This window comes from Crotalus tigris, unplaced genomic scaffold (assembly GCF_016545835.1).
Source record: "Crotalus tigris isolate CLP2741 ecotype Arizona unplaced genomic scaffold, ASM1654583v1 scf7180000019143.106728444:792265, whole genome shotgun sequence".
In the NCBI taxonomy this organism is placed as follows: domain Eukaryota; kingdom Metazoa; phylum Chordata; class Lepidosauria; order Squamata; family Viperidae; genus Crotalus; species Crotalus tigris.
The window spans coordinates 117,567-145,490 of NW_024097400.1; the positions used below are offsets into that span (position 1 = coordinate 117,567).

General features: G+C 48.3%; 1 protein-coding gene across 1 annotated transcript; it reads right to left on the minus strand.

Moving 5' to 3' along the window:
• NCSTN (nicastrin) lies at window positions 1-27,855 on the minus strand. The gene is made up of 17 exons (XM_039359935.1): window positions 27,698-27,855; window positions 23,816-23,920; window positions 22,515-22,638; window positions 21,062-21,180; window positions 19,028-19,173; window positions 18,008-18,158; window positions 16,363-16,469; window positions 15,468-15,620; window positions 12,208-12,312; window positions 10,489-10,560; window positions 8,190-8,365; window positions 6,232-6,331; window positions 6,031-6,126; window positions 4,321-4,408; window positions 3,466-3,608; window positions 1,602-1,817; window positions 1-717 (listed from the first exon to the last, which is right to left on the minus strand). Exons 1-17 carry the CDS (start codon window positions 27,807-27,809, stop codon window positions 595-597), a joined length of 2,136 nt encoding a protein of 711 aa, XP_039215869.1. The 5' UTR covers window positions 27,810-27,855; the 3' UTR covers window positions 1-594.
• Between the last annotated feature and the right edge of the window lie 69 nt (window positions 27,856-27,924).

Sequence of the window (27,924 nt, forward strand, 5' to 3'; positions counted from 1 at the left end):
CGGGATCAACAAATTTAATCTGTAAATTAAGGAGTGGCGTTGGGGGCGATGGTTTTCAATTAAAACAGGCTATTTATATCGTATGTACAAAAAACAGAACCATATTTTTTTTTAAAAAAGGATAGTTTACACCTGTTTCCAACTTTCCTGCAGCCCTCGTTTTTTTTCCACCTTCATCTATGTAAATCGAAAGAGTCAAGCAAATTCATCCAGACCTTCAAAATTAAAAAAAAAAAGTGAGAACTACAAGGTTGAAGGTCCACAAATGCTCCGCAGAGTCTCCTTTGATGGCCAACTCTTGGCCGCTTGCAAGAGGGCGCCGGGACCCCCGTGCTCTGTGCCCCATTTGTTCCGGGCCGCTGGATGGAGGAGGGTCTGAGAGACCCAAGAAACCCACCCCCCCTCCAAATCAATCCGTTCCTGCCAGCATTGTGTTTTGGTACACCCACAGTGTGTCTCTCTCAATGGGATGATGATCAACGTGCTTCTTCTAGTCCCCCACTCAGCGGTAATCAAAGAAAGGGTCCAGCAGTGCCAAATTCATTCCTTTTCTTCCTTTCTTGTTCATAGCGCTAGAGTTCCCAGCACCAGTTTTCAATAGGCCACTGTTTCAGAGTCTCCTGGCGTGGAAAAAAGCACGTGGGCTTTGGCGTTGATGAAATAGGTGGCCACGAATGAGACAATGAGGATAACGAGGCCCACCACCAGGGTGATGATCTGCAGGGAATCAAAAGGGAGGGAGTCAGGCGTGGAAGGAAGGGATCCGAAAGAAGGGGAAATTACAGGTCACCCTCAACTTATAACCATTTATTTAGTGACCGAAGTTACGTCAGCACCAAAAAAAGTGACTTATGACCGGTTTTTACACTCGTGAACACAGCAGCATCCCCGTGGTCGCCTGATCAAAATTCCGATGCTTGGCAACTGGCATGTCTTCAGGACAGATCATGTGATCCCCTTTTGCGATCTTCCCACAAAAAAGGTCAATGGGGGAAGCCAGAGTCCCTTAACAATTGCATGATTCATTTAACAACTGCAGTAATTCACTTAACAGTGGCAAGAAAGGTCATAAAATGGTGCAAAACTCAGATAGATAGATAGATAGATAGATGGGTAGGTAGGTAGGTAGGTAGATAATATAGAGACTGATAGATAAAAAACAGATAATAGATGATATAGACCAGTGGTTCTCAACCTGTGGGTCGCGACCTCATTTGGGGTCGATTGACCATTTCACGGGGGTCGCCAAACAACGCGATCTGCCATTTTTTTTGTCAGCCGGCACAGGGGGCGCCGCCGCGCATGGGCGCTGCGCAGAGGGCCACACATGGGAACGCCGCCACGCATGCGCGCCGCACAGGGGCCGCCGCCACGCATGCGCGCTGCCTGCTTATGTCCGGGTCGCCATATAAAAAGGATGAGAACCACTGATATAGATAATAGATAGAAATTGATAATAGATGACAGCTCATGATTGACAGCTCATAGTTAATAGAGACTGATAGATGATATCGATAGATAATAAGAGACAATATTGATGGATGGATGGCAAAGGTTACACTTCAGCAGGCCAATCAACCCAGCCCCCTTTGACGCCTCACCTCCAGCTCTTTGCTGGCGACCAGGAAGATCCGTCCGTGAAGCTCCTTCCAGCGACTCTCCGTCCAGGTGGAAAACTCGGTGGACCCCCACTGTCGGAGCTCGAAGGCCGGGGAGGAGGCTGGCGTGCGGCGGACAGTCAACCTGATGCAGAAGGGCTTGCGGGGAGAGCTGGCGTTGGGGTACGGGGAGCCCTGAACCCACATGTAGTCATACAACTGCGGCAAAGAAAACCCAGGCGGGATAGAAGCAAAGCCCAGTTATTCATGGGCTGCTTTGAACATTAAAGCTTTAGCATCAAAGTTTGTGTAACGATTATGCTGATGTCTTGTTGTCGGTTCTTTTTTTTTTTACTTTTTTGTACCTCAGCTGTTGAATGGGTATGCTCTTTTTATAGCTATGTTTTTTTTTTTCTCTTTCCGTTGTTAGCCACCCAAAGTCATGAATCCGAGAGAGGCGGGCGTATAAACTGGATAAAGGAAATGGAGGAACGAAAGGCAAAACGAGGGATTGCCTTGATACGCTAGATAGGCAAAAATGGCTCTTTCCCAGACAGGCCCTGGAGGCCGGGCAGAGGGAGAGACCACTGTTTGCTGCGGGGTCAGCCTTCTTGACCCCAGGAGGCCTGCCCAGCTAGATCTTCACTTACAGCCACTTGCTCCGTGACCATTCAACGTTACGACCACCCTGGAAAAAGTGACACGTGGCCATTTTTTCACACTTACGACCGTCGCAGCCTCCCCAGGGTCACGTGATCAAAACTTGGATATCTTAAATAGATTATGTTTAATATGTTTGTATAATCCTGTACTTTGCTCTGGGAAGTGGGGCGGGAGGGGGGTGGGATGGGTCGAAGTTTAAGTAGTTCAGAGAAAGTAGAAATAGTTTTACTGTATATAATATTCATGTCTCAATTTGGAGAGAGGAATTGCTCGGGCATTTCCCCTGGACCGCATCTGGAGTGAGAAGTAAGTAGGAAGGTTGAGGAGAGGTGGAGAGTGAGGAAGAGGAAGAAGAGGGAAAGAGGCAAGTTGGTTGGGGGTGAAATGCAGTTTGGGGGGAAATGGGTGGGCAAGACCGAAAGTGGTGTGTATCAGTTTGTTTTATTTTTTATCTGAAGTATTTTTAAGATTGTAATGTATTGTAAAATTGAAAATAAATATATATATATATAAAAAAAACTTGGATGCTTTGCAACTGACTTGTATTTATGATGGCTGCCGCGTCCCGGGTCACATGATCCCCTTTTGCTGACAAGCCAGATTCACCCAAGGACCATGTTGCTGGCGACTGCAGCGATTCGCTTAACAGCCCTGGCAAGGAAGGTCGTAAAATGGGGCAAAGCCCACTTTCCAACGGTCTTACAGAAATCCCGGGCTCAACTGTGGTTGTGGGTCAAGGGCCACCTGTAGCACGCTGAGGTTTACTGGCTCTTATGCTCCACTTTTATGCCGGGAGACCTCTGTCAACTTCCAGTTAAAACCGCTGAACCGGCTGGGAATCCCCAGTGGATGCCAAATGTTAGGATCGGGGCTAGCTGGGCTCCCGGCTAGCCATACCCTCAGGGTCTGTCTGTCTCTGAGGCGGGCAAGCTGGGGACCAAGAGATCCTCAAAAGGTCACTGAATCCTGTGCAAACGTGCTGGGAGATTAACGGCCCCACCGGAGATCTCCTCCAGATGCCTTCAAAGCTCAGGGTGGGGGGGGGCACCTGGAGGGGGAAGAGGTGGGCAGCTTTCCCCAGGGTTTCGCCATTAGGTTTTCACCCCCCCCCAAGCCGGTTGTTCCCCAGAATTTTTTATCCAGTTTTTTAAAAACAAAAATGAAAAAAACAACAGTGCTTGACTATAGAGGACAAAAAGCTCACGTCTTCCTTGGAGGCTCTGCAGTGCTCCTTGGTGATGTTGTCCCCGAGGCGGGTCCCAGTCAGGTTGGCCAAGACATACTGGACCAGGCTGGTGGAGTTAACAGGACTGGAGACCGCGATGTAGTACTGGAGGGGCTCATCGCCTGGGAGGGGGCAGCAAAAAAAAGGGGGGGGGGTTTCAAAAGGAACCCTCTGGCAGCAGCCTTCACCCCTGAGGATCTCTCTCTCTCTTATTCTCTCTCTCTCATTCTTTTTCATTTTCTCTCATTCTTTCTCTTTCTCGCTTTTCTCTCTCTTATTCTCTCTCTCATTCTTTTTCATTTTCTCTCATTCTTTCTCTTTCTCACTTTTCTCTCTTATTCTCTCTCTCATTCTTTTTCATTTTCTCTCATTCTTTCTCGCTTTTCTCTCTCTCTCTCTTATTCTCTCTCTCTCTCATTTTTTCATTTTCTCTCATTCTTTCTCTTTCTCGCTTTTCTCTCTCTCATTCTTTTTCATTTTCTCTCATTCTTTCTCTTTCTCACTTTTCTCTCTTATTCTCTCTCTCATTCTTTTTCATTTTCTCTCATTCTTTCTCTTTCTCGCTTTTCTCTCTCTCTTATTCTCTCTCATTCTTTTTCATTTTCTCTCATTCTTTCTCTTTCTCTCTCTTATTCTCTCTCTCATTCTTTCATTTTCTCTCATTCTTTCTTTCTTGCTTTTCTCTCTCTTTCTCTCTTATTCTCTCTCTTTCTTTTTCATTTTCTCTCATTCTTTCTCTTTCTCGCTTTATTCTCTCTCTCTCTCTCTCTCTCTCTCTCTCTCTCTCTCTCTCTCTCATACACACACACACACACACACACACACACGCCTCACCCAGAGGCCCTTTGAAATCTGGCTTAGTGATGGCCTGGAACCAGGAGTTGTTGGACTGGATCAGGAAACCATACAACATGCGCGTGACCTGGAAGAAAAAGGTAAAACGACAAGCGAGAAAGGTTCAAAGAGCAGCACCTACTAAACTACTCGTACATTTTTCATTCCTGGTAAAACTTTTAGTATTAAAAGTATTAAGTTTATTTACTAAATTTAATGGCAAAAGCCATTTCCCCAGGATGCAATTTGGTCTCCTGCCTTGGGCAGGGGTGGACTAGAAGACCTCCAAGGCCCATTCCAGCTCTCAGATTCTATGTTCTACGACAGTGGTTCTCAACCCTTCTAATGCCGCGACCCCATAATACAGTTCCCCCTGTTGTGGTGACCCCCAATCACTTATACATCACTGGGTGCCAGGGGCGTGGCCAAAGAAAAGGGGGGGGGGAAATGGCGGACAGCCTTGTTTGGTGACCCCTGTGAAATGATCGTTCGACCCCAAATGGGGTCCCGACCCACAGGTTGAGAACCACTGTTCTACGAGATGCTGCTACATTAACTGGCCGTCTGCTTCCCGATGAGATGGGGAAAGGTACTCGGTGTCCCCCAACACCTGTGGATTAGGTAACTGCCTCCCCTGGCTTTCGGAGAGGATGGGAGCCTTGGATCAGAGATGGCCAATGGCCCCTGGTGGCCCAGAGGAGGGTTTGAAAAGAGGGCGCGGAACGCCCTTTTCATAGAGGCCCCCCGTGGACTTGGTGTGACCTTCCCTTCTGAGAGAAGGTTGTTGAGTCAGCTCCCTGAATGACCAGTCCATATTATTCCCTTGTTATACAGTGGATATTTAACGTTATATATTTTGTAATTGTTTTTGTGCATCTCAGTAATTGCTCAATTGCAATAGAGTAAATTAATAATCAGATTACTAGATCTCTCAAGAGAAGGGGAGAAAGTCCCATGATTGGTGGGCTTAACATAAAGTGAGGGAAGGAGGCAAACAGGAATCCCAGAAAGCAGGATGGGGGGGGGGGGAGAAAGCAGGAATTCCACCCGGCACCAGGCTCCTTCTCCAGACTGGTTGAGTGAATTATATGTTGGGCCTAATTCAGAAGCATCTCATGTAAAGCAGTTGGGAAAGAGCATTTTGCCAGCCAAAAGATCTGGGATTCTTGCATGCTTTTCTCTTTCTTCTCCTTCCTTCCTTCCTTCCTTCCTTCCTTCCTTCCTTCCTTCCTTCCTTCCTTCCTTCTTTCCTTCCCTCTCCCTCGCTTCCTCCCTTCCTCTCTTCTTTCTTTCTTTCTTTCTTTTCTTTCTTTCCTTCCTTCCCTCTCCCTCCATCTCTTTTTCTTTTTCTTTCTTTCTTTCTTTCTTTCTTTCTTTCTTTCTTTCTTTCTTTCTTTCTTTCTTTCTTTCCTTCCTTCCTTCCTTCCTTCCTTCCTTCCCATTCTTTCCTTCTCCTTCCTTCCTTTCCTTCCTTGTTCTTATTTTCTTCCTTTCTCTTCCTCTCCTTTTCCTTCCTCTTTCTCCTTCTCCTTTCCCCTCCCCCCCTTTCTTTCCTTACCACCCTTACTATTTCTACAAAAAACTCAAGGTGGTGAACATCTCTCAGGCACCTTCCTATTTTCCCTAGAACAACAGCCACCACCCTGTGGGCTGTGCCGGGATGAGAGAATGGGCTGGCCCCAACCCTCCAGAGAACCCCTCAGCACCGACCGTTAATGGATCCGCCTGAATTGACGAGGCGTTGCCCCCTCCTCCGGCCATCTTGTAGAGCGTGCGGCCCACCACGGTGGCTACTGCAGCTAAGGACTGGGAGAAAGGAAAGAGGATCAAGGCAACCCAGCCAGACAGACAATCCAAGTTTGTCCCCCCCCACCCCGATCCTGCCCCCCCCGAGAGGCGGGCCCAGCCCACCTTAGCTGTGTCCGTCACGTGATTCAGGGCCTCCTCTGGGGTCAGCCCGGAATAATTCAGCCGGATGTTCTCGGGGGTGTCATAGATGCTCTGGTAGTACCTGTGGGAGGGAAGGAGACGATGCGATGGTCTGGGGGGGGGGGCAGGGAGAGGAGGAGGGGTCCTTGAGGGAGCAGGTGTCAGGGGAGGGGTCCCTTGGGACTGGGAATGAGGGGGGATGAATTTGGGCTTGGCCAGAAACCCAGCCCCCTCCCAGCCTTTCCTCAAAGCGATGAAGGAGGGCTCGTCACCTTCCTTTATTCGTGGCAGAAGCGTCATTAAAATTTTAATTATTGTAATGAACTTGGCTCTTTGGTGGCTTTGCCTGTTTGATGAGCTGAGGCTTTTTATTAGAAAGCAATGGGGAGGGGGAGAGACCTTTGCAAATGACGTCCCCAAATCCGGAAGGGAGGCCATTTGCACATCCCAGTCAGCGTTTTTCAACCTTGGCGACTTTAAGATGCCTGGACCTCAACTCCCAGAATCCCCCAGCATGCCGCTCTGACTGGGGAACTCTGGGAGCTGAGGTCCACACATCTTAAAATCGTCAAGGCTGAAAAATATTGCCGTGGACATACAGGTAGTCCTCGACTTAGGACCACAACTGAGCCCAAAAGTTCTGTTGCTAAACGAGACAGTTGTTAAGTGAGTCACTGCAGTTATCAAGTTAGCGACGCAGTTGCTCAGTGAATCCGGCTTCCCCATTGGCTCTGCATGGCAGAAGGTCGCAGAAGGGGATCACGCAACCCCCGGGACGCTGCAACGGTCGTTAACAATGAGCCAGTGGCCAAGCGTCTGAATTTTGATCATGTGACCCTGGGGAGGCTGCAATGGTCGTTAAATGTGAAAAGGGGTCATAAGTCACTCTTTTCAGTGGCCTTGTAACACTAGACCAGTGCTTCTCAACGTTTGTGTGACGGCGACCCCCGTCACACAAACGTGCCGCGCATGCGCGGCGCCGCCCCGAGGTGGAAAAATGGCGGATCGCCTTGTTTGGCGTCCCCCGAGAAATGGTCGATCGACCCCAAATGGGGTCGCGACCCATAGGTTGAGAACCGCTGCACTAGACGGTCACTAAGTGAGCTGTTATAGGTTGAAGGTTGCCTGTATGCAGCGGCTGCAACATCTGGATTTCCCCTGGCTCTGTCTCTCTCTCTCTCTCTCTCTCTCTCTCTCACACACACACCCTTCTCTTCTTCCCCCGTCTGCTTTGTTTCCAAGCGGTCCTGGAGGAGCAGATGTTGCCTTCTGGATGCTCGGCTGCTGCTCGCTCAGCCCCGGCCGCCAGCCAGATGCTGGAAACGTTGGCCAGGCCAAAGTGGGTTTTCTCCTGGTTGTCAGAACAATTACAACGCGCCTCTTTAATTACACGGCGCACGTCTGTCCTCCCTCCACCTGCCCCCCCGCAACCAGCGACTGCTACGCTCTTTCCTGCACATACACACACACACACACACACACACAAACCCCGGCTTCTGCTCAGCTCCTGGGCTCAGGTCAAAGGGGGTCTGGGCTTCCTCCCTTCATCAAGTAGCTGAAAAAAGCGACTTAGGACCATTTTTCACACTTACAACCGTTTGCAGCAGCTCCCTGGTCACGTGATCCAAATTCAGATGCTGGGCAACTGGCATGTACTTATGACGGTTGCAGTGTCCCTGGGGGGGGGGTGTCACGTGATCCCCTTTGGCGACCTTCTGGCAAGCCAAGTCAAGGGGAAGCCGGATTCTCTTTACAACCGTGTTACTAACTTATCAACTGCGCCGATTCACTTAATAACGGAGGCGAGAAAGGTGGCCATCTGGGGTAAAACCCAGCTGTAGAGCAGGGCTCGTCAAACGTGGCGACTTCGACTTCCGGAGTGTCTCAGCCGGCCACCAGGCTTAAAGTTGCCAAGTCTGCTGAAGAGGGTCCCTCCTTACCTGTTCTCGAAGTGGGAATGGTGGTCAGCCAGGACCACCCCGGGGATCTGCTGGACCCTCAGGAATCTCTGGAAGGAGGAAGGCGGGAGCGGCTGGCTGACTCCGATTCCACTCATCACCACGCTGGTCTTTTCGCTGCTCTTGTTCAAGGTTTCCATCATCCTTTGGACGTTTTGCTAAGGCAGGAGGAGACCGAGAGGAAAGACAAGTAGCTCAATTATGCAACAAACTTGCCGGAGTGCAGAGGAAGTTTTACTTGCAAAGGAAGGCAAACATACGTGTCCCGGGATCCAATCTGAGTCGGCGCACGCATTCAGTTTCACAGGTACTAAGTTTGTGGGTCAAGCAGGTACAAAAATAGCCCTAAAAATGATTGAAGCCCGGGAAATGGACCCCTTGGCAGTCAATAGGAGTGCTGATTTACTACCAGTTTATGAGGCACGTATTAATGACTTCCTAGCCGGCCATCAACACCCCGATTAACACCCAAAAACTACACACAACCAGGCCCCATATAAACACAACGTGCCCATATTCTGGAGAGACAGAGAGAAGTTCTCTGGGGAGGGCCCAAGTGCAAGCCTGGAAGGGCAAACCTTTGGTCCCTGGGACTGACTCAGACTGGATCGTGACATTTTCCTTGCTGTAGGGAAAAAAAACACCCCTTAGCGGCCTTAGCCCATCCTCTGGGACACTTTACAGATGCTTTAAGGCAGTGTTTCTCAACCTTGACCATTTTAAGGCATGTGGACTTCAACTCCCAGAATTCCACAGCCAGCAATGCTGGCTGTGGAATTCTGGGAGTTGAAGTCCACATGCCTTAAAATTGTCAAGGTTGAGAAACACTGCTTTAAGGCTTTCGTGGCCACCAAAATGGGCACGCTGACGGCATCGTGCCGAGACAGGGTGCGGCCCACCCAGAGTGGCGCTTAGCACCGCAGAGAGCAGCTCCCAGGTGAGAGTTCTCCAGGGGCAGGAAAGCCCCCCGGCATTCAGAAGAGAAGATGGCGGGCAGGCAGAAGTCGAATGGCCGCGTCTCCTCAGGGTTCCTTTCGACTAACGAGGAGGCCCAAGGAAGGCTTCCCAAGGCCTCTCGGAGCCTCCGGGGACTGAGAAACCAGGAGGGGGCCTTTGATGGCTCTTGCCAGGGAGTAGGGATGCAGCCCCGGTCAAGGAAGCCCAAGGCCTGGCTGGAAGCTGCTGGTGAGGAGCATCGGCTGGACCTGACCAGGAGCAGAAAGGCTTTGGCTTCTGGACGCCCAAGAGCAGTGGTTCTCAACCTTTTTAATGCCGCGACCCCCAACCGGTCGTAAGTCGAGGACTACTCAACCGGTCATAAGTCGAGGACTACTCAACTGGTGCAGCACCATTTGCAGACTGGGACTTTTGGTGGGCTCAGCAGGGCAGAGACAGCCTGGACAATTCCTATTGGCTTTGGAAAGCCAATAGAATTAGACTCTATTCAAGAGAGTCTATTCTACTGGCTTTCAAAAGCCAATAGAATAACGGAGTAGCACAGCTAAGGAAAAGGGGAAAAAAATGGCGGACTGCGTTGTTTGGCGACCCCCGTGAAATGGTCATTCGACCCCAAATGGGGTCCCGACCCACAGGTGGAGAACCACTGCCCAAGAGGAAGGTTGCGGGTTCTGGGCGAGGGAGCTCGAGATGGGGGGGAGGGGGAGGAGGACTCTGGGCTCCTTGGAGCTCTCTCAGGTTGGTTGTTTCCTTGCAGACGTTTCATAGCCCAACTATGTAACATTATCAGTGCTAGAAGGGCTTGTGGAGGAAGGAAGGAAGGAAGGAAGGAAGGGAGGAAGAGGAAAAGGAGGACTCTGAGCTTGGCGGGTTTTTTGCAGGCATTTCAGTGCCCAACTAAATAACATCGCCAGTGCCGGAAGGGAGGGAGAGGGGGATCTGTGGAGTGGAGGAGGAGATGCGGATCCCTCAGGTGAGGGACACCTGGCAAAAAAAGAAGGCCGGCATCTGTCAACATGTCCACAGTGACGTGAGGGACAGACCGGACCATGTGGCGTTCAGCAGAGAAGCCAGGGACATCAGAGCAGAAGCTGGCCGTGCTGGATCAGACCCCTGGCCCACCTAGCCCAGCCATCTGTTCTTGCCGTGGCCAACCAACTGTCCGAGGAAGCCCGCGAGTCTCCCAGCAGATGGCCGTCAGAGGCCGTCCCGCTGCAGTCGAGGCCAAGAGCCATGGATCCATACGGGCCGGTTGGAAGCCAACTGCGGCATCTTTCTTGTGAGCAGGGAAGGAAGGAACCGGCAGCCAGGCAAACGGCCCTACCTCAATCTCGGGGTCCATTCGAGAGATGGGGTCCGTGTGCATCCACAGGGAGGCGTTACTCCGGAGCGCAACCTGCAACAGATGGAGCGCCGTCGGCACATGTACAAGGTTGCCCGGGGTTTTCTCCAACGGAGCCTCCCACAGGCAGCCAAAGCAGAACCAGGGACAGGTTGGAGTCCTCACTGAGGGAAGGCAACTTAGCCATTGCCAAGTCAGTCAGTCAGTCAGTCAGTCAGTCAGTCAGTCAGTCAGTCAGTCAGTCAGTCAGTCAGTCTCTCTCTCTCTCTCTCTCTCTCTCTCTCTCTCTCACACACACACACACACACACACGGCTATTTGGGCCGAATGGGCACAGGAAGGACCAAAGATGAACCAACAATGTACTTTCCCCCCCCCCTTTATCCTGGAACCTCAAGACCACCAACGAAAAATCTCAAAAATCTCAGAGCCAGGAAACTGATCTGAAATTCAGAATTAAGTGAAAGTTCACTCTGTTGGTGCAAGGAAAACACATTTGGTTGAAAGTTCTTTTGTTTCATCCGGAGTGTTCTTTTCTGGTAGGTAACGTTGGAATCAGAAACCCCAGATAATCTCCTGTGAATTACCTCAGGACAGAGCCAAATACAGATGCTGGCTAAATGACATCTAATTTCCTGTCTTTTTTCCATCCTTGTGAGGTGGATTGGGTTGAGAGACAGCGATTGCCCCAAAGTCATGCAGGGAGCTTTCAATCAATCAATCAATCAATCAATCAATCAATCAATCAGAATAGAGCTGGAAGGGACTTGGGGGGGGGTCTTCAAATACAACTCTTGCTCAGGCAGGAGACCCTATATCATTTCAGACAAGTGACTGTCTAGTTTCTTCTTAAAAACCTCCAGTGATGGAGATCCACAACGTCTGAAGGCAACTTCTGTTCCACTGGTTAATTGTCCTCCCTGTTAGGAAGTTTCTCCTTAGTTCCAGGTTGCTTCTCTCTTTGGTCAGTTTCCATCTGTTGCTTCTTGTCCTGCCCTCTGGTGCTTTGGAGAATAGTTTGACCCCCTTTTCTTTCTGGAAGCCCCCCAATTACCGGAATACTGCTATATCATGTCCCCCCTAGTCCTTCTTTTCTCTAGACTGGCCAGACCCAAATCCTGCAGCCGTTCTTCATACGTTTTTGTCTTTAATGTCTAAGGCTGGACTAGAACTCCCAAGTCTCCTGGTGATTGGCCCAAAATCACCCAGCTGGCTTTCATGACTAAGGCAGAACTAAAACTCCCAATTTCCTGCTTTCTAGGCCAGCACCTTCGCCATGAAAGAGCAAAACCTCGCAGGAGCCCTTAAATTTGCAAACGGGAGAGCCACGGATGCTCAAGTTTAAGACGCTGCCCTTTGCAAGAAAGACATTCTGCGCTACATTCTCTGATGCTTCTGCCCAAAAGCCTTTGGATCGGGTCCTGTAATTCCCATCCACCTTTAAGTAACCGAGAAGCAGCAAATTAAAACCACAGGTCCGTCCTCCATCCGTGGAACTGCAGCTCAGCACGTTTAAGTCTGAAACAGCAATCTCAGTTGCGGAAACATCTTTTTGCAACTCATCTGGGCGTTCTCACGTTTCACAGACCCAACTCGCTTTGTTAACTCGCTTCTAACCCGAGTTTCCAAAATGTGGAAACTAGACCAGGAGCCAATATCCCAAAAGCAGTCAGCTAAAACTGCAGAGCAGTCTCTTCTCACCTGGCTCAGCTCCAGGAAGGAATCGATGTTCTCCAGCTTGATGGGAAACCGGTCGTTCTGCATGTCGTACACCATGCGGGAGCTGCCGATGTAGTCAAAGGTCTCCTGAGGAGGGAAGGGAAATCCAGAAGGGTTTGTCCTCCAAAAAGGGACAGAGGAATCCAGCTACATCTGCAACCTCTACTTATTTCCATCCCGGCTTTATTATTTTTGCAGATTAAGATGGCGAACGTATCCAACACACCTTCCTCCTCTTTTCCCCCGCAACAACCGCCCTGCGAGGTGGGTTGGGCTGGGAAACAGAAGTCAGGCAGCTGGCCAGGATTTCTACTGCTAAGCAAGGGGGCCGTTAAGTGAGTCACGCCCATCTGGTTTATGGCTTCTGCTTTCACAGTCACAACTGCACAATGCCAAGTTTTGCGGGCCTCTCAGGAAAGGCACCAGGCCAATGCCCCCACACGGTGGTGGAGGAAACAACGGGAAGTCATTTCACAGCAGCGCAAAAGCTCCAGTAAAGTTGACAACGCTGCTCGAACTCGGCTCTCCCACCCACCCACCCACCCACCCACTCACTCAACTCATGCCTGGAGGGGAAGATCAGCTGCTAACCATCACCCCCCACCCCTCCCTCCCTCCCTCCCTTTTTCAAATATCCTCTTGGCTTTTGGCAGCTGCCGTTGCTCCAAATTAACTGCTTTTTTGCTTCAGTGTGCACATATATTTTTAATCCGCTCCATGTGACTTTGTGTTTGGAGACGGGGTGCCTGCGAGTGTGCCGGTCGCGGGGGACGGGCGGTGGCAAAGGGCCTTTTCCTGCCCCGTGGGGACGCCGTGCTGCCCACAGCTGCTGCCCACGGGCTGCAGTGGGGACTGGAGGGCACCAAGTTGGAGAAGAGGCTTTCGGATCGCCCGCCTGCTGCTCTCCAGAGTGCTCCTTTTCCCCAGAACGTGTCGCTTTTCCTCGCAGTTCAGTCCTGCTTGCAGATTATACAGTGCAGTAAAACGAAGAAAACACGGGAGGTCCCTGACTTACAACCATTCATTTAGTGACCATTCAAAGTTACAACAGCACTGAAAAAAGTGACTCATGAACCGTGTTTCACGCTGGTTGCGGCATCCCCCGGGTCGCGTGATCAAAATTCAGACACTTAGCAACCGACTCGTAATAATGACGGTCGCAGAGTCCCGGGGTCAAGTGATCCCCTTTTGCGACCTTCTGAGAAGCAAATCCAATGGGGGAAGCCAGGTTCACTTAACAAGTGTGTTGTTAACAATTGAAGGGATTCACACAACAACTGTAATAAGAAAGATCATAAACTGGGGCAAAACTCACTTAACCGTCTTGCTTAGCAACGGAAATTTTGAGCTCAGCTGTGGCTGTAACCCAAGGACTACCTGTGTCCATTTCTCCCCCCCCCCCCGGGTTAGCAGGCAGAATAAACCCTCAAATCTTCCTTTCCACAGAGATCTTTCTCTCGGAGTCTGCCCTGGTTTGTTAGAGCATCCTTCAGCCTGAATGCTCTCAGTGCGCTGAACTTCAATTTCCCAGAATACCTTGGGCCTGGCCTGCAGCTGCTGAGAATTCTGGGAAGCGAAGTTGGGTATTTCAGAAGGAGATTTGTTTCAGGAAATCCATGATGCACCTTTATGTTATTTCCTGACACTTGTTTACGAGATGTTACACAAGCAAATGTGTGAATGTAGGTTGAAATCGCTTTAAGGGAATGTTTCTCAACCCGAGCAACTTTAAGATGGCTGGACTTCAACTCCCAGAATTCCCCAGCCAGCCATGCTCTGAAGTCCGCCCATCTTAAAGTTGCTCGGGTTGAGAAACACAGCTCTAAATACACGGATTTTTTTTTGGAATCCAGCAGTGTGAATCGCTTTTCAACCGTGGCAATTTAAAGATGGGTGGATTTCAACTCCATGCTAATATTGCTAGTGTCTTGGCAAGATCTGTTTAATTTGTATATATTTTAACCTTGCGTTTTATATTTTAAATTTTATGCCATATAGCATGCCTTATTTGAATTGTGATGCTTCTGACACAAATAAACAAATCCCTGTGCTGCCTGGGAAATTCTGGGAGTTGAAGCCCACCCACCTTTAAATTGCTCAAGTTGAGAAACGCTGCTCCAAACATTCAGATTTGTTCCTGACCCTGGCAGTAGAGCCGTTTCTCAACCTCCTCGACAACCTGAAGACGGGTGGACTTCAACTCCCATGCTGCCTGGGGACCTCTGGGGGTTTAGGTCCACCCATCTTCAAGTTGCCCAGGTTGAGAAACACTGTTTTAAACCATCTCCCCAAAAATCCTGTGAGCTTTTCCTACCTAAATGCTCCCAAACCTTCTCACCCATCCCTGGCTAATTCCCCAGTGGAGCTGGGATTAGCAGCATCTGTCTCTTTCTCTCTGTCTCTCTGTTTTATTCATTTCCCAGGGGAAACTGCATCCTTGTTGGGAGCGATATTTCCTAGCTGAGAACAACAAAGCCCTCCATGCAAATTGGATTCCCAAGTCAGCTTTCTCTGCTGCAAGCACCACGGAAATTGGTTTCCAACACGATGTGCAACGGCTGATGGTCGCTCCGCAAGATTTCAGAAAAGTGGGACCTTCCAAGTCCAGCCACAGGTTCTAGGGACCGAATTGTTTTTCTATGCTGTGTCTTTTACAATTGATGATTTTAATGTTTCTTTAATGTTTTAATGAGAAGTGCCACAAAGATGATTAGGGGGCTAGAGGCTAAAAATATATGAAAATGGTTGCAAGAATTGAGTAATCTAAGGAAAAGAAAGACGAGGGGTGACACAATAGCTGTCTTCCAATATTTGAGGGGCTGCCACAAAGTGGAGGGGGACACATTATTCACCAGAGCACCAGAGGGCAGGACAAGAAACAATGGTTGGAAACTGATCAAGGAGAGAAGCAACTTGGAATTAAGGAGAAATTTCCTAAGAGTGAGGACAATTAAACAGAGGAACTGCTTGCCTCCAGAGGTTGTGGGTGCTTCATTAGAGACTGGACAGTGATTTGTCTGAAACGGTATAGGATCTCCTGCTTGAGCAGGGGGCTGGACTAGAAGATTTCCAAAGTCCATCTCTACTACTGTCATTCTGTTTTATTTTGTAAGCTGCCCAGAGTTGTTGAATACAAGCTAGGCAGCAAATCAATTTCACAAATAAACAAACAAATAAATAAATCAGAGATCTGTTTCAAGCTGCAGAGACCAGAAAAAAAAAAGAAAACAGCGAGAACTTACCCCCTGGAAGAAGACAAACATGATGTTTTTGGGCAGCGACTGAACATCGGGGATTTTATGGACGGCTTCAGCTGCAGCGAGGAGGGTGACAAAGGAAGCCACGGCACTCTCCGCCCCGGGGGCCACGTTCCAGAAAAAAGAGTGGCTGTCAATCTGCCAGAAAGAAGAGCAAAGAATACGGTCCGGCCAGTTCGGAGACTCTGCCAGAGTTTCTCTCCCCAAAGTCAGCCTGTCAGTTTCCGTGCTTGGCTCAAAGCGCCGGCTTTTATGCCCAGATGGCAGCCGTTCAGCCCCACGTCTAATTTTCATTCACTTGCTAAAAGTACATGGTCAAAACCCACCCAGCATGTTATAAATTTTGGACTCATTTCGCAAGCGGGGAAAGCTTCAGTTAGTGGGGAGGTAATCTGTGTCTTTGTTTTTCGTCCTTTAAACTCACATTTTTATAATGTGCTTATCTAGTTTTGTTTTATCTTTGCAATTTTTTTCCCCACTCTGCATTTTGTATTTTAATTTTCTGAATATAATAAAAATTAAAAATTTATCCAGCATGTCGATACAAGCTCATGCAGATTTTTAGGAACGGCAGCTGGTGCCTGTAGAGAGAATGACCCCTGCACTGAGGCTTCAATTGAGAGTCCCCAGAAGGCCTCGACCAGAGGGAGCACTTCCCCTAGGCAGCCCCAGCTGCCCCTCCCTCCTGCTCCCCTCATCAAGGAAGGCCTGGGGGGAAATGCCCCCCCCCCAGTGGGGCCTTTTTGATCTCCTCCTCTTTACTTATATGGGGACCGGAGGATAAAACATACAAAAAATAAAGGTGGGATATAAATAATAAGTAAAAAGAACAACATTTAAACTGAATTCCTCCAGCCCAGCCCAGCCCAGCCCCACCTACTCGAGAGGAAGCGATGACGACACTTTTAGGATCCAGCTTCTCCGAATCGTTGAGCGGCCGCACCGTGCTCCAGACGTTATAATCGGCGAGAGGATCGCAGACCACCTCTGAAAGGAGAGAAGCAGCGACCGTGACCCCACGGCCCATTTCGCGACCCCGGGAAGCGCCACCCACCCACCCACCCACCCCTGCCCCACACAGCAGCAGCCACCATGGACTCGCGGGGCTCCGCTTTAGCCCTTCGGCCAGGTTTTTGCCAAACAGAAAGGCGATCCGGAAAGGCTGAAAACAGCCAGATCCAGCTTGTTCCCAAAGAACCGAAAATCATGGCAAACGTGGTAGAGGGAATCCTTGGCATGCAGCCACAGTCGAGACTGGAACCTCTGTCACTAAATGATGCAGTCCTTAGGTGAGTCGTGCCTGGTTTTAAGTGAATCATGCGGTGATTGCGTAAACTCGGCCTCCCCCATTGAGTTTGCTTGTTGGAAGCTCCAACAGAACAGAACAGAAAGAATAACAATGTTGGAAGGGACCTCGTTGGTCATCTAGTCCAGTGGTTCTTAACCTTTTTGAACGAATCGCCCCCTTGAGCCAATGAGGAAGTTGTCATCGCCCCCCTCCCCCAACATAACCTCTCAATCACAACATGGGAAAGAATTCTTCAATTTATGCAAACCATTTTTTTTGTTTTCTTTAAAATTGTTCATCAGGACATATCGATGCAAATAATTTATTTCCAGTCTTTTTCCCATATCTCCCATATTCTGGCTAATGGCGTGCCACTGTATGGGTAGAGGCTGCTGTGCAACACGCATGAAGATAAGCAATGCGTATTCACATATGTACGGCGTTCTGTACTGAAGGAACATTTGAAAACACAATTCAATCCACTAATAGCGAGCGATCTGATGTTTTTCTACGACAGATAGACAGCCATTCACTGTACGAAAAAGTCTCAAAAGTGTCCCCAAAACCTCTCGCTCCATCGCCTCCATATTGCCCCCTTTTCATTCCTTCACCCGTGCGTTGCCCCGTTTCGTTCCATTGCCCCCCTGAAAAATGAAATCACCCCCTGGGGGGCAATATCGCCCAGGTTAAGAACCACTGCTCTAGTCCAACCCCCTGCTCAAGCAGGAAACCCTATGCCATTCCAGACAAATGGCTGCCCAGTTGCTTCTTAAAAGCCTCCAGTCACGGAGCACACACAACTTCTGAACAACCCAACAACTTTGAACTTCAGTAACCTTGAATGACTTTTTTTAAGTGATCAATTGCAAGAGAAGGCCCCCTGTGCAACAGAGAAGGCAGTGTGTCCCCCCTCCCCGCCCGAGCACGGGGGTCTTCTAAGAAAGAATGTCTTGACTCAGGAAAGTCCCAGGTCTTTGGTTCGACTTTCAGAGTCCCTCCACATCTTGCCTGGAATTACAATTGAATGTAACAGAAGAGAGACCTTACTAAAACTACGGGTCACAACCATATAATCCCGGACTGGTTATCAAACAACGCTAAAGCCTGTTTTTGCCTGAGCCTCCCCGCTTTATGCAGCCCATCCTCAGCATGTCTGGGCAGCCCTTGGCGCGAGGCAGGCTGGGCATCCTTTGCCCTTTGTTTGAGGCCCGGCCCACCTCCACCCTTCCGGCCTCACCTGGGTTGAGACTGAAGGTGCTCTGAATGATACTGCGGCGCATGCAGGTGACGGTGCTGGTGACAGCGTGCATGTGGGAGGACAGCTGCATGGCGCAGAGCGGGTATTCCGGCCCGGAGCCGTTCTGAGGCGTGTTGTATGTCTGGTAGCACTGAGAACCAAGGAGGGAGAGTCGGGGGTTTTAGAAAGAGGCAGGTCTAGCTACTTCGAGGCCATCCAGGATCAAAGCTAGTGCAGGTAGTCCTTGACTTACGACCACAGCTGAGCCTCAAATTTCTGTTGCTAAGCGAGACGGTTAAGTGACTTTTGGCCCATTTTACGACCTTTCTTGCCAACGTTAAGTGAACCATTGCAGTGGTTAAGCCAGTGGTTCTCAACCTGTGGGTCGGGACCATTTCACGGGGGTCGCCAAACAACGCAGTCCGCCATTTTTCCCCCCTTTTCTTTAGCTGTGCTGCTCCCTTTTATTCTATTGGCTTTTGAAAGCCATTAGAATAGACTCTCTTGAATAGAGTCTAATTCTATTGGCTTTCCAAAGCCAATAGGAATTGTCCAGGCTGTCTCTGCCCTGCTGAGCCCGCCAAAACTCCCATTCTGCAAACGGTGCTGCACCAGTTGAGTAGTCCTCGACTTACGACCGGTTGAGTAGTCCTCGACTTACAACCGGTTAGGGGTCGCGGCATTAAAAAGGTTGAGAACCACTGGGTTAAGCGAATCGGGCTCCCCCCCCTTGACTTCGCTTGCCCGAAGGTTGCAAAAGGGGATCACGTGACCCTGGGACATTGCGACCGTCGTAAATATGAGCCGGTTGCCAAGCCTCTGAATTTTGATCGTGTGACCAAGGGGACGCTGCAACGGTACTGTGAAAAACAGTCCTAAGTCACTTTTTTCGGGGCCATTGTAACATCAGTCACTAAACGAACTGCTGTACTAACTTTGATATTTAATTGCGTGCTTTAAAATATTCTCTCGCCCATCCTGCCGCAGGGAAGTACGGCAGAGTTCCCACGCAATACACACCTGCTTGATAACCTTGGTTTCGGTTTCGTTTTGAAGAAGGAAGATGGGGAAGCCAAAGTCCAGGTAGGAGAGGCTGTTCCCCAGATAATTCCACTTGGTCACACTGCAGTGGGCGTATTCTGGGCCATAGCTGCTGTTGTAGACGCCTGAAGGAAGGAGAGGAAAGGCAGTTGAGGAATCCGTGTGTCAGTCGCCTGAAAAGCTTTTAGGACAAGGAGTCACGCCTGCTCCCAGACGTGGGAACCGTGGCCTGGCTCTGAGCTATGAAGGTTGTCGAAAATGCTTCTCCACATTTGACTCAGAAATTAAATCAAGTCATGGGGAGGGCCAGAAAAATGAATTAAAGTCAGGGGCTGTGAAGAGAAATAGGAATGAGCAGAAATAGGAGTGAAAAGGGAGTAGGAAAACTGGAAAATGTTTGTGCAGGAATCAAAGCAGAGGAAATAGTCGAAAGAAATATGCTAGTGACACACACAACTACAGGGAATATGTGGAAGGCAGCAGAACCCTGAACAAAGCGAGGCTACGGTTATATACCTTGAGTCTGTTGCACAGGAAGGCTAAAGGCCTGCTCTCCACCCATTTTCTTCAGTTTTAGTTTTGTGTCTTGTACAATGTTAAACTTTTAAATATTAATAACGTTAACTTGTATATATTGTTTCTGACTGTTGTACACTGTCCAGTCCCTTGATTGTGAGATGGACAGCCATATAAATAGAGGAAGGAAGGAAGGGAAGGAGGGAGGGAGGGAGGGAGGGAGGGAGGAAAAGGGAGAAGGGAGGGAGGGAAGGAGAAAGTGGGAGGGAAGGAAGAAAGAAGAGAGAGAAGGAAGGGGAGGAGAGAGAGAAAAATACTGTAAACCAGACTATGAGTTCCAGAGCTGGAATACTTTCCTGCGGTGCCCTTACATTCCTCCAAATTAGTGTGTCTTGCGATACCAACATCACGTGCCTTAAACAATGGCACTGATTGTGACCATATCCTGGGGCCTTTCACAGCAGACAAAAAACAACAGTCTGCTTGTTGTTATCTCTCTCCTGTCCAGGATCACACTTCCAGCTGCCTGACACATCCAGAAGCATCTCCCAGGATCTTAAATCCCCACGGTACACTCAGCCACGGGCATCGAGTTACATGAGGAGAGGAACCGTCGCCCTTTTTTAAAAAAAAGACAGTTACGGATCTGGGAAACTTCTCCAGGAAGAGGAAGCAAGTAACTGAAGCCCATTTTTCTGTGTGGGGGGCTCTGGGGGTTTCCCCCCATTTTTCCTTGCAACTGTTTGTATTCTGCAAAGGTTCTGCTTTTTTCTTTAAGTTTTCTTTAACAACTGCAGACTTCGAAGTGGGCCAAGAGCTCAGATGTAAAGTAAATGCCCGAGACTCTTGTTACTGCTATCTTTGATTAATAAAAAGTTTAGAGCTGGGGAAAAAAAAAGATTCCTCTTAGCAGTGACAGACTTTTTCAGCCCAAATCTCTGCCAGATGATGAAGAGAGTGACCTCTCTCTCTTTTTCAACTTAAGAATATATAATACAAGTGAAAATAGCACGGAAGTGGTGGAAAAAAGGAGGGAGAAAGAAAAAATGATGGGTAATAAAGCGTCGACTTCCAATCTTTTTTCGGCGCAATAAAGTACAAAGTAGAATTACAACTTTTTACTGTATCAGCTTAACAACAACCAGCCCTCTCTATAACAACAAACTGACAGCAAAACCTAAAAACAAAATTACATTTTTTTCTATCTGGAGCAAAAGCCCAGAAGCAGTTTCCAGATAGAAATAAAACTGGGCATGTGCTTTTCTCTACTTCAGGGGTATCCCACCGTGGCCATTTTAAGATCTGTGGACTTCATTTCCCAGAATTCCCCTGTGGAATTCTGGCAGCTGAAGTCCACTTCAAGAAAATGATTCTCTCTTCAGGGACCCAAAATGTTTCGCTCTTGTTGAGTTGGATCAGAAATCAGCCAGCACGGAGGCCACCAAGGGCTGAAGAGACGAGAGACCCCTAAAGAGACCACGTTTGCTTCATTCTCACCGTAACCATCATTGGGACACGGAAGACCGGGAGAAAAACCTTCTGCCGGGCTGGCCTTGGAGATGGCCACGGCCACGCCTGCAATCCGAGAGCTGCCCTTCAGCTGCTCCATCACCTGTCTGTTAAAAGAACCACATGGTGAAAAATGTAACTGTAAGGTGTTATTTATCGGCTGCGAGATCACCAAGGGGATGAAATAGAGCAATACAGTGTCGTTTTCCACAGACATGGAATAAATCAAAGGTTTCTGAGTGCTGTTCCATTCTTACCACATGCCCAGAAGCGTTTTCAAGTGACTGGAAAGAGACAAATGGTGCCTACAGGTAGTCCTCGACTTACACTTTGCTCAGTGACCGTTCTAAGTTACAACGGCACTGAAAAGTGACTTATGACCGTTTGTCAGACTTACGAACATTTGCAGCATCTCCGTGGTCGCACGATCAAAACTGAGAATGCATAGCAACTGACTCGGATTTATGACAGTTTGCAGTGTCCAGGGGTCACGCGATCCCCTTTTGCGACCTTCTGATAAGCAAAGTCAACGGGGAAGTCAGATTCACTTAATAGCCGTGTTACTCACTTAACAACTGCAGTGATTCACTTAACAACTGTGGCAAGAAAAGTCATAAAATAGCACAACAGAAACTTTGGATTCAATTGTGGTTGTAAGTCAAGGACCATCTGCATAACCAGTTCTCACACTTACGACCCTCATAGCATCCCCACGGTCACATGATCAAAATTTGGCCGCTTGGCAACCGGCACGTATTCAAGACAGTTGCAGCATCTGGGGGAGGGGGGAGGATCACGCGATGGCCACTTGCGACCTTCCCAGTCGGCTTCCAATAATAAAGCAAAGTCAATGGGGGGAAAATGGATCTGCTTAATGACCTTGTGACTTCCTTAACACCTGCGGCGATTTGCTGAACAACAGTGGCAAAAAAGGTGGTAAAATTAGACAGGACTCCCTTAACTGCCTTGCTTAGCAGTGGAAAGTCTGGTCCCAAATGTGGACGTAAAGCCAGGACTACCTGTATCTGTATGCTGCATCACAAAAAGGGCAGCAGCTGAATTCAACCAAGCACAGATTCGTGGCTTGTATTCACGCCAAAGCGTGGTAGAGCCCAGCTAAGAAATCACGGGCGCTCTGTCCACGTATCATCGCGTGGGATTCTGGCTGGCGTCTGCTTGGAGAAGTAGAAAAACACAAGCAGAAGTTCTTAAGCCAAAACAGCAGGTGCCAAGAGATGACGGCTTGTTTTTCCTGACAGCTAGCAAGCATCTCCTGGGGCTGTGATGCTCGAGTAAAAGGCTGCGTTTAGTCACTGGGAATCAGAAGAGCAGCTTCCTAAGTGTTTTCTCCAGCAGCTGCAGGTTCAAAAAAAAAAAAGAATTCTTTTTGTTCTTCTGGGGGGGGGGGAGGAGGAGGAGGAGGAGGCAAATCCCCACTTACCCTGTAAAAAGCTTCCCATCCAGCAGGACCATGTAAGGGGGGTGGCGGCCATCCGACAGCACCCACTTCAGGTCAGATTCCTTCTCTACCACGTGAATGACTCCCGTGTCTCCGTTCATGGAGGCTGTGAGGGAAGAGAGGTCAAGGACACCAGAGGGACAAATTGCACACCCACAACCTCCTGCGAGGTTCAGGCATTCATGTATCACCCTAGGGCAGGGGTAGGCAACCTTGGCTCTTTTATGACTCGTGGACTTCAACTCCCAGAATTCCTGAGCCAGCTATAAGGTTGCCTACCCCTGCCCTGCGGCATTCTCCCCAAAATTGGCCAATTGTCCCCATTTAGGGGCAAAGGACAAAACAGCTGCCTCTCCAGATGTCAAGAGCCTCATTTTATGAATAACACTTGAAAATACAGGAAATGAATCACAGTTGTTAGTACCACCCTTTTTACTGATGTGGCACTGCCCCAGCTACAACCTAATTACCCTTCTGAGCCCCTGAATTATTAAGTAAAGACTGGCTTGGCCCAGCCCCAAACAATAGAATATCTTGAAGGCTTTCGGGGGGACGACCTCTCTATTTCCATCCTGCACCCCTCTGGTCACAAAACACCCTCCTTACCGCTTGGCAATTTTCACCACAAAGCATTTTACAGGTAGTTCTCGACTTACAACCATTCAAAGTTACAACAGCGCTGAAAAAAAGGGGACATATGACCGTTTTTCACACTTATGGCCATTGTAGCATCCCCAGGGTCATGTGATCAAAATTGGGAGGCTTGGCAACTGATGTTCATCTTTACGACGGTCGCTGTGTCCCAGGATCACGCGATCTCCTTTTGCAACCTTCTGACAAGCAATGTCAATGGGGAAGCTGGATTCACTTAACCACCGTATCATTAACTTAACTGCAGGGATTCACTTAACAACCGTGGCGAGAAAGGTCGTAAAATGGGATAAAATTCACCTAACAAATGTCTCATTTAGCAACAGAATTTTGGGGCTCAATTTGTGGTCTTAGTCGAGGACTACCTGTAGTGAAATTAGAAGGCACCACAAGCAGCGAATGGGGTCTGAGATTCATAAAAGCAAAAGGGAGAATGGAAGCATTGCTGTCATACACTGCTTCCGTGCTTTGGAACTCTATCGGCACGGTATAGAGGGCTCTGGGGCCCAGCAAAATGGGCTGGGAGTGCAGGTAGCCTACCTGCGGTCCACACCTGCCTGGCCTACTTACTATCAGACACGAGCGACTGGCAGTGTCCCCCCAAGGAAATATTCCTTCAACACGACACTCACACTGGCAGCCTATCTGATGAGTGGCATTCAGGAGACGGACGCAGGTGGCTGTTCTATTCAGTGGGATGTAGATTTTCTTCTCCACAGAGTTGCACCAGCCTGAATCTGCACAAAAAGCGATGGATTTAATAGGATTTTTTTTTTCTTAGAAAAACAAACAAACAAAAAAAAGTGACTAGAAAACAGGAATATCCTGCTCTGGTGCTGGCAAGGCAGACCAGATTGACCAAGGGTTCATACAGGCTTGGTGGATTTCAACTGCCAGAATTTACAGCAGTTGAATACAAAGTCCAATCCTTGCCCTAGGCCAGACATGTCAATCCCACGACGTCACGCAATGTATCGGGACTCTTTTGCCATTGCCAGAAATGGGGTGGGCACGGTTTCTGCATGATGTGTCCGGCCCAGGGGCTGGCAGTTTGACACCACTGCCTTAGGCCCAACCTCCATTCCTTATAGCATTTGAAGCAATGAGAAAGGTGGAAAGCAAGCTCCTGGCAGGAGGGGGGAATGTGGGCTAACATTATCATAGGACAGCCATGTAAATAAAAATATTAACAGCATAATTAGTTGCACTCATTTGGATAAGGGAGACTTCCGTTTTAAGTCAACCATTAAGCAGAACCTGAAAGCTTGTTTCATAACTCTCCAAATTGAGCAATACAGATTTCTGAAATTTTGCCCAGATTGGAGGCATAAAACTAGAACTGAACCAAAGGGGATAAATTCTTCCCTGGAATTTCCTCCATGACCAAACGCGTATATCAAAACAACTGATTACAGTACAAATACCACAACTTGTGCAAGTGGTAACCAGTTGTCTTTTTCTCATTATTTACATTCTACTTAGAGTATTAAGTACAGTATTAAGGATCATTATTTACAGTATTAAAGCTATTTTTTTACTAAAAAAAAAGAAAGCTAAATCTCAGTCTGTAGAATACAATAGAGCTGTAAGAGACCTTGGAGGTCTTCTAGCCCAGCCCCCCCGCTCAAGCAGGAGAATCTCAAGACAAGTGACTGTCCAGTCTCTTCTTAAAAATCTCCAGTGATGGAGCGCCCACGATTTCTGGAGGCAAGCTGTTCCACTGGTTAATTGTCCTCACTGTCAGGAAGTTTCTCCTTAATTCCAGGTTGCTTCTCTCTTTGGTCAGTTTCCGACCATTGTTTCTTGACCTGCCCTCTGGAGCTTTGGTGAATAACGTGACCCTGTCTTCTTTTTGGCAGCTCCTCAAGTACTGGAAGACTGCTATCATGTCACCCCTATTTCTTCTTTTCTTTAGACTGGACAGACCCAAGTCCTGCAGCCGTTCTTCGTATGTTTTATTTAGTCTCTAGGACTTTGATCATCTTAGTTGCTCTTCTCTGAATTTTTTCCAGACTCTCAACATCTTTTTTGTGATATGGTCACCCAAATTGGCTGCAGTATTCCAGGTGTAGTCTTACTACGGTTTTATAAAGCACTACTAATATTTCACGTGATCTTGATTTTAGCCTCTGTTTATACAACCCAGGATTGTATCAGCTTTTTTGGCTGCTGCTACAGACTGCTGGCTCATGGTGAAGTGATCGTCTACTACGACTCCAAGGTCCTTCTCAGTTACTGTTTTTAAGCCAGGTTTCGCCCAGTCTGTACTCCTACCTTTGATTTTTCCTGCCTAAATGTAAAACTTTGCTTTTTTCCACACTGAAGCTCATTTCGTTAGACAGGATCCATTGTTCAAGTTTGTCAAGATCTTTTTTGGATCCTGAGTTTGTCTTTTTGGGTGTTGGTTATTCCTCTCAGTTTGGTGTCATCTGCACATTTGATGAGTTCCCCTTCTAAGTCATTCATGAAGATGCTGAAGAGTACTGGGCCTAAAACAGAGCCTTGTGGTACCCCACTGCTTACTTCTCTCCATGTGGATGTAGTACCATTGAAGACTACTCGTTGAGTACTGTTTGTCAGCCAGCTACAGATCTACCTGGTGGCGATATTGTCTATTCCACCTTTTTCTAGCTTACCAAGGAGTAGGTTGTAGTCTACTTTATCAAATGCCTTACTGAAGTCTAAGTGTACGACGTCCACAGTATTCGCTGGTCTATTAATTTAGTCACTTTGTTGAAGAATGAAATAAGATTGTTTTGGCATGATCTGTTTTTAACAAATCCGTGCTGGCTACTAGTTATAACTTTGTTTGCTTCTAGTTGTTTGCAGATCTGTTTTTTGATTATCTTTTCCAGGATCTTCCCAGGTATTGATGTTAGACTGATTGGTCTGTAGTTTCCTGGGTCTGTTTTTTTTCCCCCTTTCCTTTTCCAATCCTCAGGTATTTCCCTGATTCTCCAGGATTTTTGAAAGATATGGTGCAATGGTTTTGAAGCTAGGAAACCTCCCTCCCTCCCTTGATTATTTATCATAATCAACCATCATCATCCCCATCTTACATCACAGTAAACACCTGGGAACAAAGGATATAACATAATAATAAAAATCATATTAAAAAGGTGCTAGGTAAAATGAGTCCATACTTATAAACTCAGTAAAAGTCCACATATTGTAAGGAGACCATTTGCAAATAGAACAGCAAATCTGGAGCCACAAAGCAAAAAAAAAAAGAAAAAAAAAAGAGGAGCACTGCTAAAGACCACTATTTTTATCCCATCTTTGTTAGTTTATAAATAACAAGGCAGTGAACCTACTCACTTTCATCCTCCTCCTTTCTCCACAATAATAGCAACCCTGTGAAGTGGGCTGGGTTGAGAGGGTATATCAGGCTTAAGCTTTCATGCCTAAGGCAGGATTAGAACTCACCGTCTCCTAGTTTCTAGGCAGGCACATGACCAACCAGCACCATCAGAACCATTCCACGCAGCTTCAATTGGCACTTGAGAATGCGACAGCCTTGGTCATAAAGCGGCCCGTGTATGGAGATGCCACCCAAAGCCAAGCATCCCATGTTGGCATAATCCTGTACTCCATTAAGTCCCCCATAGACCTCGCTGTCCCTCAGATACCCAAATCTCTGAAGTTTCCATACAGCTAACTTCAACTGGCGCCCTCCTCAACAGCTGGACTCCAGCTTGGTTAATCCCAAACAGCATAAACCCAACCTCTCCTTGATTGGGATTCTTGAAAGCGCAACATCAGTAAAGACTCCAAATCCCATCAGCCTGGATGGAAGTGCCTTATCTTTGTACAAAGCCCTTTGGAGGGTCTAATTTTTGGCTTAGGATAAAGGGCCAACTACTCTATCTATCTATCTATCTATCTATCTATCTATCTATCTATCTATCTATCTATCTATCTATCTCATGTCAGTTATCATCTATCATCTATGTATATCAGTTATTATCTCTTTACCAAACATAGCAATCTAGTTATCTATAGTAGCTAGCTATCACTATCATCTTTTTATCTCTCAGATATCTATCACCCATGTCTATTATCCATCTATCTTCTATCTGTATCATCTATGCCTGTCTATCTATCCACACATTTTCTTTCATCTATCACCTATCCATCCGTCCATTTTCTTTCCATCACAGCCAGCCAATACTTTATAAGGAAGTTGTAAATATACCGAATACTCCTCCCTCCTTTATTTCCCACCACCACAGCCCTGCGAGGTAGGCTGGAGAGAGACTGAGAGTGAGATAGAGAGAAGTCACAGCTTGCCTCCTAGAATAAGGCCCTGTAGAGACCCTCGTGGTTTGTTCAACACCCAGGCCGTGCCGGGGGGGCATCATGGGAGCTGGAGTCCAGCCCCTCCGGCTGGCAACTGTTTGGGGACGACACTCCGCCGCGACGAGGCCCACGGTCCCCGCCCTCCGGGCCCCGCATTTCGCCTCACCAGGCCCGGATGGCCCCGAGCGCGCTCTCCCCGCGCGAGAGATCCTCACCGGGCGCCAAGACGCACAAGAAGATCCCGCAAAGGACCCAGGCCGCCACCCTCGCCTTCATCCTCCGGCCGCTGCAAGGGGCCGCTTCCACCTCCGCTTCAATAGCCGCCATCTTGCCGGCAACTTCCGCTTCCTGCCCAAGCTGGGCTCTGTAGCGCGGCGGCGGACCCTTCTCTATGGTTCCGGGCGGCGGTTCCTTCCGGTTTCCGTGAGAAGAGCGTCGGCTT

Excerpts from the sequence above, each read along its gene's own strand:
- NCSTN (XM_039359935.1), bottom strand. The coding sequence starts at position 27,809 with ATGGCGGCTATTGAAGCGGAGGTGGAAGCGGCCCCTTGCAGCGGCCGG. Across the intron at positions 23,921-27,697 it reads CTTGTGCGTCTTGGCGCCCG|ATTCAGGCTGGTGCAACTCT; the intron begins GTGAGGATCTCT and ends CTTTTTGTGCAG. Across the intron at positions 12,313-15,467 it reads TGTTTGTCTTCTTCCAGGGG|GAGACCTTTGACTACATCGG; the intron begins GTAAGTTCTCGC and ends TTCCCTCCTCAG.